Here is a 12,948-nt window from a genome sequence, read left to right as displayed (position 1 = left end):
TTCACTAACTTGCCAAGACAATCAAAGGAGATGTGATGTAATAGGGCTGCCATATATAGCAAATATAAATACAGGCTGCCCACTCAAATTTGAATTTCAGATAAATCATGAATAGTATTGAATAGCGCATACTAATACTAAAAAATTATTCGTGTTTATCTGAAATTCAAATTGAAATGGGCAGCCTCTATTGAATCTGGTAATCCTAGAATGTAACATCCCTACTCTTCTACTAAGATGAGACAAATATGTAGTGAAGTGTAATATTTAATGATATTTTCATGTAATTACAAGTATTTGTGTCTTTTGAATAATTTGTGTATTTTGAATAATAATATCAGCATTAATGGATATTTAAAGTCTTGAAGTAGCTCTGTCCCTTTCATGATGAGTATCTATAGTTTTCTATTTGAGAGAGAAACTATAAATACATGACACTCAGATCTGTGTCCATGGCATAATGAGTAGGGGACATTTTCACAAAATGGCAATTAGTGTGAGAGTTTGCACCAAAGCAATGTTCATTCTGAGCATCCTCTGGTTAGCACTGACTCTGCAGCTCCACATCACATTTTCCTCCCTCCTTGGGAAGGGGAGCTGCGATGGACAGGAAATGCCTATTTTTTTTTAACTTGTTGATCTCTGAATGTTAAAGAATGATTAAGAAGATTTTATATTTTTCTGGCACATTTTTTTTCCTGCAAATAACTTTGATTGGAGTGTTACATTTCAGATGTATAGAAGGTTTGTGTGGCTTTATTTCTTGTGGCAGATTTTCAAAGTTAATATTTTCTTGGATGAAACCAATTATATTTAGTTTATGACATCTTGGGTTGAAATCTTTCCATATTGGTGAAATTCATGTTTATCGTTTCACCTTCATACTCCCTTATATCGTAACTCCTGCTAGAGATCATAATGGGAAAAATATTAATCAGCACTCTTTAGTAAATATGGGAGTAATAATGACATTCTCATTCCAGGCTGGCCACACTTCCTTCCCTCACTAATTTGTTCAGTCTTTCACCAGCATATATTTGTGAAACATCTGATCTCTACCGGCCCTAATAGCAGCCACTACGCATACATCACAGGACACAACTGGCATAGCTCTAATGTCCCCATGGAGCCTAAGATCAAGTGTAAAAACCACAACACAAGTAAGTTAGTAACTAAAACCATGGTAAATGTTGTAAAGTAAGAACAGCAACCAAATACAAATAGCTTTGCAAGATCCACCAGGGTCCTGCTATTGTCCTCCCATGTCAAATAGAAATCTATGGGTTTTTTGGGGATGTCTCTTTTATAGGGCAGTCTCTGTCTTTCTGCCACTGAAAGAAAATAACATTGTCATTTGTCACCTCAGGCACAGGAGCTGCATGTCCAGGGTATGCCACAATCACAGGCTCTTGGGCTGCAAGTGCTTCCTGGTGGCCGATGCCAGAGCACAGAGAGGTACAGGCGAAGGTGGAGGCAGGAGCGTGGGGCCACCAAGTGCATGCCCTGAGCCTGGCTCTAGATGCAGTGAGGAGAGCAGTGAGTGTGCTGGGGAGATGCAGGTGACAGAAGTGTAGAGGAAGCCTCAGGAGTAGCAGGGATGGCAGGAGCGGGTGGATGAGAACTAGGTGAGCTGTGGTTGACAGGGAAGGAGAGGTCCCATCATCAGCACTGGGATTATGGTGCTGCTGTCCCTTAGACAAGGTCACAGGAGGTGGGACATGCTGGTAGGCCACATGGAGAGTCAGGGAGGCCTGTCAAATTTCTGGTGTCTCCAGTCCCTGGAAGTTTAGTTGCAGATACAGAGCCCACATTCAGCAGTAAGATCCCGACTTTGAAAACAGACCCGAAGGTGATCATGAGGACAGGGGATGAGAAGACTGTGACCAAATGCGTGAGCACGCAGGAGTTCAGAGCAAGGGCAGGGCACAGGCAGGGGAAGGAAGAGCTTCAAGGAGACAGGAGGGGTCCCTGTGTGCTGTGTTGAACCTGATGCAGAGGGAAGGGGGAACTGTGGAGGGGACTTGTCACATGCCAGACACTCCAGAGAGTGAAGATGCAAGGTCATGCATTGTGGACCAGCATGCAAGCCCACGCTGAGCACTTTGCTCTGAAATGCTAAGCCCTGTAGTTTTGTTAGAAAACTACAGTTGGAAAATCAGATACAAGGCGTGCAGAAATATGCAGTGAAAGTTTGTGATCAATGATGGCTCATTCTTTAAAGTCAAATTGTCACGAATCTTTACAAGTTCAATTCTTTCCACAATTACTTAAGAATTTGAAATACATATGAACATATTGACATCTTGACTGTTGTTAATTTGGGCAGGTTTCTCAGAAGAATAATCCTTCAACAAAATAAATAACAAATAACAATGAGTCTTTGTTAAATTCTCAGATAGGCTATAGTTCTGTAAACTCTGTTTCCCGTGCCACACTGGGCTGGTAAGCAACTAGTGCGATGCTGGTCACAGCATAGTGATCCTCCAGCTGGCTCCCGACTCTAGGCAGCCCACCCCACCCCTGAACTTCTATGGAAGTTCCTGGTTCACACAGCGGTCTCTCACACAAGCTCTGCTCCTGCCTCCCTCCTAACCTGTGGCTCAGATCACGTCCCCGTGTCTAATGATGTCCCAAAGGCGTCCACAGGCTCTATGCCCATCAGGGCTCCATGGGAAGGCTGACACCTCCCTCTGCTGGTGCCTCATGGGGACCTCCTTGCAGGGCCTTGTGGCTGACATATGTGTGCTGAAGTCACCTTCCCTGAAGCCCCCGTCTTCTCCCTGTTAGTTCCTTGGTGCCGTGTAAGTTTATTGACGCCTCACTCTACCCCAGGCAGAGAGACCTAAGAATCACTGAGGTTGAATTTTCCAACAAGCTCATGAACGGTGATGTCCAAGTCAAAATTAATTTGAATTGTAGAATTAAGACATACATTTTTTCTTACATGTTTACCTCTGTGAACTGTGAATTTGTTAAAATGCCTGCCTCTCTACACCACAACTGCCTCTTTCTCTCCTGTCTCCCGTTCTCTCTCTCTTTTGTCCTCACCCTTTTACATGAACACAAATACATACTCTTTTCTCTGAGATCATTTTAAAATCTTCCCAGCATATAGCGTACTTCAGTGTATGCTTGACCTTTTTCAAAGGTCACCTATTTAACCAGTTAGCTTAAAGCAAAAGCAAGCAATTGTTTGCCAGTACTGTATACATGATTTTTCAGTCAATGCATAATCAGAAAATGCTCATTGGAGACGTTTCAGATATACTTTTTAAAGTAAATTCAGGCTAAAACATGTCTGCATATGTATTTTTTTAAAAACACAAATAGCCTCCATCTCTAAGGCTTTCATAGAGAGAGAAAAATGTAAAGTAGTTTATCCAAGGTCTTTTGCAATTAATTGCTTGATAGGAAGCCTTGAAGTCAAATATTCTTGACTACTTCTGGGTTTAGAATAACTTCTTAAACTCGTTTTCTGTGTTTGCAAAATAAGATTCATGATGTTTCAAAACTCAGGATCATGGAAGGTGTTATTCAGTCAGGGCCTTCAGGATGATTCCAGGTACTTGAGTGGATCTCTGAGGGGCTTCCAGAAGGCTGGATTTCATGCCTGGGATTTGCAGGGTGTCAGCAAGGGGTTGGGGGTACAGCACAGGGTACCTGGGAGAGCAATGTTTGTTTCAACTGTGTGTCCCCCCTACACACAGGTGCTAGCCATGCTGTCCCCGCCACCCTCCCACTGGCATGCTGAGAAGACCCTACTCCGTGCCCCTCATAGCTGGGAAGGCTGCATGGTTCGGGGGTCGCTCACGCTCCAGCAGTGTTAGCAGTCAAGCAGATAAATAAGTGCACAGAAACACCCAGGGAGCAGAAAACTTGGAGCGGGGAGGGCTTAGATCAGGCCAGAAATGGATATTCAGAAGCACAGGAAAGAAGGTTGAGAGGAGTTGAGCCCAAGAAAATCATCCCAAAGAGCAGGCACTAGAAGGAAAGGAGGAACTAATGTAGACAGAGGAGGGAGAGAGATGGAGGAGGGTGTACTTCTCTGGGCAGGAAGGAGGAGGGGGCATCACTGTTGTCCTGGATGCTTGAAGCTGCCCATCACATTGTGTTTTCCTTGCCCTGCTGGGCACCAAAGTCAGCACCTCTGACACTAAGAATCCCAGATCATTCCTTGAGGGTCTCTCTCCCTTGATGTTCTCCATGGAACGGCACAAAGCTTGCTACTTTGAGCTCTCCATCCCTAGACTTGGAACTGGAAGGGTCCAATTGGATATGATTAGTCCTCGTCTCTTGCTACATGAGAGCCTCATTTTAAAAGATACTGCTGCCTGGGCCCCACATCCAGTGCAGCTGACCTAACTGGTCTGCAGTGGGGCCAGGTGTACTGTTTTTGAAGGATGCTTAGATGGCTTTCCTGGCTGGAGATCCATGGCTGCATACACAGCACACTCTGTTTAACCAGGGATTGGTTTGTGAGACCCGCTGACCTTGTTTCCTTCTCATCCTGTGGCCTTCACAGATTACGGAACCATTAAGAAAGTGCGGGCACCCCTGAATCAGACCGCAAGCAGCTGTTTGCTGGAGGAGATTGAGCTCTTCCCTGAGAGGCGGAGGGAGCCCATCAGGAGCCTGCAGATCCTGCACAGCCAGAGCGTCCTGTTCGTGGGCCTGTGGGAGCACGTGGTCAAGATCCCCCTGAAGAGGTGCCAGTTCTACCGCACACACAGGTAGGGCATCTCCGGGGCCAGGATGCACTAGTGTGTGTGAAGGGCCCACCCAGAGAGAGCTGGGGAGACTTCAGATGCCCTGAAGTTGAATGGCCTGAGCCACCCTTCATGCCTCTGAGAGTCCTGTGCGCTAGGATGCAGAACTTTCATGAAAATAGATTAACCGTGATGAGAATAACCCACCAGTTCTCCTCAGAGGAGAAGCCACGATATAATACCTGTAAGCAGTTGTCAAGGTTAAAATAAATCATTCAGTGCCTTAGAACACTCAGTGATAATACTGATATTTGGTGACTGTATTAATCTGTTAATCTGGCACAAGCATATATATGTATGTGTATGTGTGTGTATGTATATGTATGTGTATATTTGTGTGTGTGTGTATGTGTGTGTATATATGTGTGTGTGTGTGTATATAATATATATATATAGAGAGAGCGAGCGAGAGAGAGAGAGAGAGATGAAGTCTCACTCTGTCGCCCAGGCTGGAGTACAGTGGTGAGATCTCAGCTCATTGCAACCTCTGGCTGCAAGTGATACTCATGCCTCAGCCTCCCGAGTAGCTGAGAATACAGATGTGTGCCATTATGCCTGACTAATTTTAGTAGTTTTAGTAGAGACAGGGTTTCACCATGTTGGCCAGGCTGGTCTTGAACTCCTGACTTCAAGTGATCTGCCCATCTCGGCCTCCCGAAGTCCTGGGATTACAGGCTTGAGCCACCACACCTGGCCTCAAGCTTGTATTTTATTTGAATATAGAAATAACAAAAAATATTCTAAGGTATATGTCCTTCTCGACCACAGCTCTTATACTGATAACCCCTTGAGAAGGAGTGGTTGATGTTGCTGCGGTGGCCCCCACTTTCTGGGACACCCCCCACCGCCACTATCTTTGACATCCGCTCCCCTGGAGTGCTGCTTCTCTCCTGAGCCTGCAGAGAGGGGAGGGAGGGAGGTCTCCCAGCCACAGGGAAACCCAAGTGTCATTGCATCTTCCTTCACCCTCAGGCCAGTCTTATCTTCCATGGGCCATCCACAATCGACCATGGTTGTGTTTAAAGTTTAATTTGGAAACATGTTGGCCCAGGTGCTTAGGAAATGAAAAGGTACTGTATACATCACACATTTGACCAGCACTTTACTCTGGGAAATTGTATATACACTCTGACCCCTGACAAAAGATCACCCCTGGGGAAATCAGAATCTTAAATGTTCTTAGGCATCTTGTTTAGTTCCACCCCCTAAAGTGGGGTGAAATTGCAGATTTGGAGTAGAAATAGTCCTTTTTGATATATCACTCACAAACATCTATCCTACATGGGCCACTCTCTCTCAAAACAGGGTGCCTAATGACACTGGCTTTGGCACTTAGAAGCTAGGATTCATGGTACAGACCTGTTGTTGCTTTTTTTTTTTTTTTTTTGAAATGGAGTCTTGCTCTGTTACCCAGGCTGGAGTGCAGTGGTGTGATCTCAGCTTAGTGCAACCTGCACCTCCTGGGTTCAAGTCATTCTCTTGAGTCAGTCTCCTGAGTAGCTGGAATTACATGTGCCACCATGCCTGGCTAATTTTTGTAGTTTTAGTAGAGACAGAGTTTTGCCATGTTGGCCAGGCTAGTCTCGAATTCCTGACCTCGAGTGGTCTGCCCGCCTCTGCCTCCCAAAGTGCTGAGATTACAGGCGTGCGCCACTTCGCCCAGCCCTGTTGTTGCTATTTCTTGACCCAGGTCACAAAAGTATTTGAGAATTCACTTTCTCATCCAACATGTGTGAATTGCTATAGAATCAAATAGGATAATAGAGAGAGTATAAAATTTAAAGTATTCTGCAAAGTGAGTATTCTTAGGTGGAAGGAAGTTTTTTATGTGTAATCCCAACAATATGCCTTTCAAGATGATTCTAGAAAATGAAGTCTATAATATAATGTCTCCCTTGAAATGAGACAGAGAGTTGAGGAATAATGTGAGGAACCTCCCAGTTAATCATAATGATATTGTGAGCCTTAGTAACAGCTAGTGATATTTATTAACTGCCATTGTTATATATGCCTACTTCGTAAATTTAACCAGTGGCTGCTTGAAGTTTATTCTGGTATGTGTTCCCTGCAGAACTAGCCTAGGGAAGAAATTATTCTTCCCTGGTTGCTGTTGGTTCAGTGGGTAACAGGGTTGGGGTCTGGCCAACAGGATGTCATAGCTGGAATGTATCTGGAAGGATACCCGTCTTTCAACTCCAGCCCAGTGAGGGATGACCTTTATGGAGGGTGACGCAGGATAACCCGCAGGAAGCCGCAGGCCTGTGCTGTCTGCAGGGTGATTCTGGTGCCAGAATGGGGGAGCACGGCTTACAGAGCATGAGGCAATTCATCTTTTATAGGTTGTTCTACTTCCTTGAGTCTGGGTCACAATCGCTCAGCCTCTTGTACATGCAGCTTAGGAACTAAGTTCTGCATCAGATTAGCGATGAGAGGCACGGTGTCCCTGGCATCTCTCATGCACCTGAACTGCCAGCCCACTTGTGGATCCACAGGAGCTGGTGCTCCAGGCGCAGAGGCCTGGGGAGGAGTTCACCGTTCCCTCTTTTCTTTCAAGGAGAATGATGCCACTGGTGTGTCTTCACTGGGCTCCTGAGGGAAAGAGCTTGACATTTATAGCTGGAGCTTAATCACCCTGCTGTTTACTCTGAGAAAAGCAACAAGAGATCGTTAACTTCATTTTCAACTGATGGACTGTGGTCTTCGAGTCCTCAGAGGGGGTTAGTTTGTGCCTGGCCCTTCAGTATTTCATTCTAGAAAAGAAAACTAAAGATTTCAACCCAAGCATTTCTCTGAATATTTCCAATGTGTTTCTCTACTATCCTCCTCCTGTAGAAAGATAGGAAACCCTCCCTAGTTAACATTCCATGGAGAAAAGAATCTTTTTAAAAAGAATAAAAACTGCATAAACTTTTTTTATAAATTATAAGGAAAAGTTGTGGGGTTTTTTTTTGACAAAAGCAATTTTAATCTTTCAGAAAGATGCTTAAAGAAGTACACTAAATAGGAATAGGAAAACAATTGGGTAATAGTTGGATACTAATTTCTTTTCCAATATACTTTCCATCATAGAATCTCAGTGATGCCATTTATTATTGGAAAACCAGTCTCATAAATGAATCTAGAAGTATTTAAAAAGGGAAACTGCTCATCTAAATTACCTGTCTCCTTCAAAATCATATTTACATGTTTAATTTTCTTGAGTCTTTTTTCCAAAGGCAATGCACAATAACATTTATTAAAATGTGTATAAATGATAACTGATACAATTTCACAAATTTCTTTTACATGTCTGACAATATGCTAGATTTTATGAGAATTTTGCAGAATGATTATGTCAATCCTGAAAGTAAAGTAGCATACCATATCCATTGCTCAGATGAGGAAATGGCAGCTCAGATTTTTGGTGTCCTGCTCAAAGTCTCATAGCTACTGCAACATGAGACCTGGGTCAGAGCCGAGACTGTCCCAGGCCTATGCTGTATTACTGGTTCTTTCTGCTGCCCCGAGTACAATGAGGACCACCCATTCAGCGGTCAGATTTCGGCTGAAGGAGCTGCTGGATTGCATTCTTCATGTGTACAACTGAGAGGTAGAGCTGGTCAGTACCCGGACAGGCAGAAGCCAGGTCTCCTGAGAGATGCTTACTCCTTCTTCCCATTAGCCTCTTCCTCATTCTGCTTGCTGTCAGACTGGATCAAGCAAACATGAAGGAGGGTTTGTACTCTGTTTTCCCAAAGCTTTCTAAGCTGAGTTTCCATTCTCCAGTTGTTCTTAAGGAGATCGTGCGACCTCAGACGTGGGGGATTGGGAGTGGTGACAAGCACCTCCCTGTACTAACTACACACATGTGTTGTGACTGATTGGAACACAGCATTGTTCCCTTGGAAAGTTATTTTAAAAGGTGAATATTTCAAAATTGTATTTCAGTCAAGTTTGACCTCAAAGATGAGCCAAAAATTGTGTTTTGATGTTAGCATTATTTAGCACAGCCATTTAATAGATAGAGTGAGAAAATCATGCAGAAGATGAAGCTAACTCGTTGCAATCGGTGGTGATCTCTGGGGATGTAGAGTGCAAGAGAAACCGCACTGTTCATGTATATCCTTTTTCGTTTTAGGCCTTATTGACCACATCTGTGTATAAGTTGCATGAAGTGAGTTCACATTCACTAATTTCTGAGGAATTCGGGAATCTGGGTAAGCCCAGATATGAGAACAATGTGTAGCAGAGGAAAACAGGAAAGCTGACCTCATCCTGTGGGCCAGGCCATGCACCTGGCTCATGGTCCAGTAGCATCATGTGGTCATTTCTTTTTACTATCTTTTATTATTATTATTATTATTATTTATTGTACTTTAAGTTCTAGGGTACATGTGCACAACATGCAGTTTTGTTACATATGTATACCTGTGCCATGTTGGTGTGCTGGACCCGTTAACTTGTCATTTACATTAGGGATATCTCCTAATGCTATCCCTCCCCCCTCCCTCAACCCCACAACAGGCCCTGGTGTGTGATGTTCCCCTTCCTGTGTCCAAGTGATCTCATCGTTCAATTCCCACCTATGAGTGAGAACATGCGGTGTTTGGTTTTCTGTTCTTGTGATAGTTTGCTGAGAATGATGATTTCCAGCTGCATCCATGTGCCTACAAAGGACACGGACTCATCCTTTTTTATGTCTGCATAGTATTCCATGGTGTATATGTGCCACATTTTCTTAATCCAGTCTGTCATTGATGGACATTTGGGTTGATTCCAAGTCTTTGCTATTGTGAATAGTGCCACAATAAACATATGTGTGCATGTGTCTTTATAGCAGCATGATTTATAATCCTTTGGGTATATACCCAGTAAGGGGATGGCTGGGTCAAATGGTATTTCTAGTTCTAGATCCTTGAGGAATCACCACACTGTCTTCCACAATGGTTGAACTAGTTTACAGTCCCACCGACAGTATAAAAGTGTTCCTATTTCTCCACATCCTCTCCAGCACTTGTTGTTTCCTGACTTTTTAATGATCGCCATTCTAACTGGTGTCTTTAAAGTGGAAAAAGGCTGGAAGTGGTGACTCATACCTGTAATCCCAGCACTTCTTGGGGCTGAGGCAGGAGGATTGCTTGAGTCCAGGAATTCAAGACTAGCTTGGGGAACATGGTGAGACCCCATCTCTACAATACATAAATTAATTAATTAAGTGGAAAAAGTCTCCATAAGGAGGCCCAGGATGGAGCAGCCAAGAGCAAACACTTACTGACTACCTGCCTGGTGTAAACACCAGTGTGAATTCAGAACCTGCTGCCCTATGAGCTCTGGCTAAGAACTAATAGGGTTCCTACCTCTGTACTTCAGGAAGGAAAGAGCAATCACAGGACTTGCCCTCTAATAATCTTGTCTTGTCTATAAATCAGGTTGTTATTTTCTCCCACAAGAAACTATTATAGCCTTGTAAGTAGTATGACTGACTGTACCTCTTCAAGGCTAAGAAAAGAACAGCTTAGAGGTGTGGTGATGGGAGGGCTGCGGATTTGGATTCTTTTTTTTTTTTTTTTTTTTTTTTTTTTTTTTTTTTTTGAGACGAGTCTTACTCTGTTACCCAGGCTGGAGTGCAGTGGTGTGATCTCAGCGCTCACTGCAACCTCCACCTTCCAGGCTTAAGTGATTCTCCTGCCTCAGCCTCCTGAGTAGCTGGGACTACAGGCGTGTGCCACCAGGTCTGGCTAAGTTTTTGTATTTTTGGTAGAGACAGGGTTTTGCCATGTTGGCCAGGCTGATCTTGAACTCCTGACTTCAAGTGATCCACCCACCTTGGCCTCCCAAAGTGCTGAGATTACAGGCATAGGCCACCATGCCCAGCCCTGATATGGACTTTTAAAGTCATTTTAAGGACTGAGTTGAGTAGATCAGCATGTCAGCAAACTTTCCTTGCAAAGAGCCAGAGAGAGAGAAGCTGTTCTAGGCTGCACAGGTGTCCAGTCTCTGTTGAAACTCCTCAGCTCTTCCCTTGCAATGTGAAAGCAGCCACAGACCATATGAATGGGTAGATGTGTGGGTCAAGCAAGGCTGATGGGTTTGTCTGGTGAGAAAATTGTGATCCACTGTTAGATACAGACAGTTTATTACTTAGCCAAAAAAAAAAAAAAAAAAAAAAAAGCAAAAAAAAAAGAGTCTACTCGCCACATCCCTTGTCCCACTGGATGACATCAAAACAAAAGGGGCAGCCAGGCATGGTGGCTCACACCTGTAATCCCAGCACTTTGGGAGACTGAGGAGGGCAGATCACTTGAAGTCAGGAGTTTGAGACCAGCTGGCCAACAAGGCTAAACCCCGTCTCTACTAAAAATACAAAAATTAGCTGGGCATGTAGCGCATGCCTGAAATCACAGCTACTTGGGAGGCTGAGGCAAGAGAATCGCTTGAACCCAGGAGGCGGAGGTTGCAGTGAGCCGAGATCATGCCACTACACTCCAGCCTGGGTGACAGAATGAGACTCTGTCTCCAAAACAAAACAAGACGGCCAGGTGATGGTGCAGCAGGAGAACTAAGGCACTGCACTCCCCGGGGCCCATTTCATGCTGGCAGTTTGAGAGCCTAAAGCTGTATCCTAGTATGGGCGTATGAGGGGGCAGAAAGCCTTTCAACTCATCAGAACCTGGAAAGCAATGAGAAACTCCTGACAGCCTTCCTGGGACATAGGGATGCGGGAGGAATGGTTTTGCAGCAGTTCCTCATAATCCTCCCATGTTGCAGGACCAGGGAGGATCTTGGGGCCAAAGCTTAGGTCACCTGTGAGTCAGCCTTGCCCTGTGGCCTCTGTGCACTCATGAACAGTTACCTGTGAGGAACATTCCCCAGTTGTGTGTTTCAGGAAAAGTTTAGGGGGCCGTATGAATTTGGCCACAGGCTGTGTGGTTTGCTGACCCCTAAGTGAGATTATCATCTGCCTTTTGAATAAATGAATGTCCCTTAATAACACTAATTTATAAAATTAGATATTACATTTGTCAAATGAGCTATTACATTACATAGGTTAATCAGTACCCTAATATTTTCTGAACATCATGAACTTTTCTACCCTTTGGATACTTACTCATACAATCTTACCTTTTTATTTAACATTCATTGAAAGAGTGTGCAATTAATCTTTCATCATAGAACAGAAAGTAGACTGTGAATTCCTGCATGCCAGCACAGGCTTCATTCAAGATGTGGGAACACGAGCTCCCAAAGGCTGGGCTTCCTCTGTGCTTCTGGGTTCAATGAAGGCCCCAGCCTGGTATCCAGTTCAAAAAAGCGTCAGTAAATATAATATTTGTTAAACTAACAAATGGACCTTCTGCCTCTTCCTTATCTGCTAATTTACTTCATACCTTGAAAACAAGCAAAATTCCTGTGACAAAACAAAATTCCTTTACAGAAAAATGTGGCAATATCACACAGTAGCAAAAGCATTGAAAGCCTTTGGGCCTTAGGTGGGGTGGTTTTTTTATTTTTATTTTTATTTTTTGATTTGTTTTATTTTTGCTTAATGAACTAATTGGGGGAAATGAGAGAAAATCTGGGAACTGGAAGAATTATAAACTACATATAACCTACATATAAAAGAGTCACACCTTTTAAATTGTGCCTTATAAAACTCGAGGGAAAGATGGAGCATTAAGAAAAAGACCTTGGGCAGGACGTGGTGGCTCACTCCTATAATCCCAGCATTTTGGGAGGCCGACCCAGGTGGATCAAGAGGTCAGGAGTTCGAGACTAGCCTGGTCAACATGGTGAAACCCTGTCTCTACTAAAAATACAAACATTAGCTGGGTGTGGTGGCGCGCACCTGTAATCCCAGCTACTCCGAGGCTGAGGCAGAAGAATCACTTAAACCCAGGAGGCAGAGGTTGCAGTGCATTCCACCCTGGGTGACAGAGCAAGACTCCGTCTAGGAAAAAAAAAGAAAAAGACATTGGCTCCATTGAGTGAACTGGTATTTGGGCATTCTTAATGCAGTTAGCTTTTAATAATATCATTTAGTTAAAGAAATTAACACCTCATCAAAAAATTAGAGTGGAAATTAGATTACTACAGGACGTATATTGCTCTAAAAGTCAAAGTTTTAAAAGCCAGAGTTAATAGGTTGACACCTTTCATAATTAAATATTCCCTAAAGACAGCCTCTGCCAATGGGAAAAGCACA

At 43.8% G+C, this 12,948-nt stretch overlaps 1 protein-coding gene across 4 annotated transcripts in view; it reads left to right on the top strand.

Annotated features, from left to right (window-relative positions):
* The window catches only part of SEMA5A (semaphorin 5A), a 504,279-nt gene that overhangs the window by 381,707 nt on the left and 109,624 nt on the right, over nt 1–12,948 (top strand). For all 4 annotated transcript variants that reach the window (XM_078003818.1, XM_078003819.1, XM_078003817.1 and 1 more), the window contains 1 exon segment: nt 4,523–4,730. In XM_078003818.1, the coding sequence (XP_077859944.1) occupies nt 4,523–4,730 (208 nt within the window).

The sequence above is a fragment of the Macaca mulatta genome, chromosome 6 (genome assembly GCF_049350105.2).
Source record: "Macaca mulatta isolate MMU2019108-1 chromosome 6, T2T-MMU8v2.0, whole genome shotgun sequence".
NCBI lineage: Eukaryota > Metazoa > Chordata > Mammalia > Primates > Cercopithecidae > Macaca > Macaca mulatta.
Note: the sequence above shows the minus strand (reverse complement) of the source record. Positions and strands in the feature narration are given on the sequence as shown.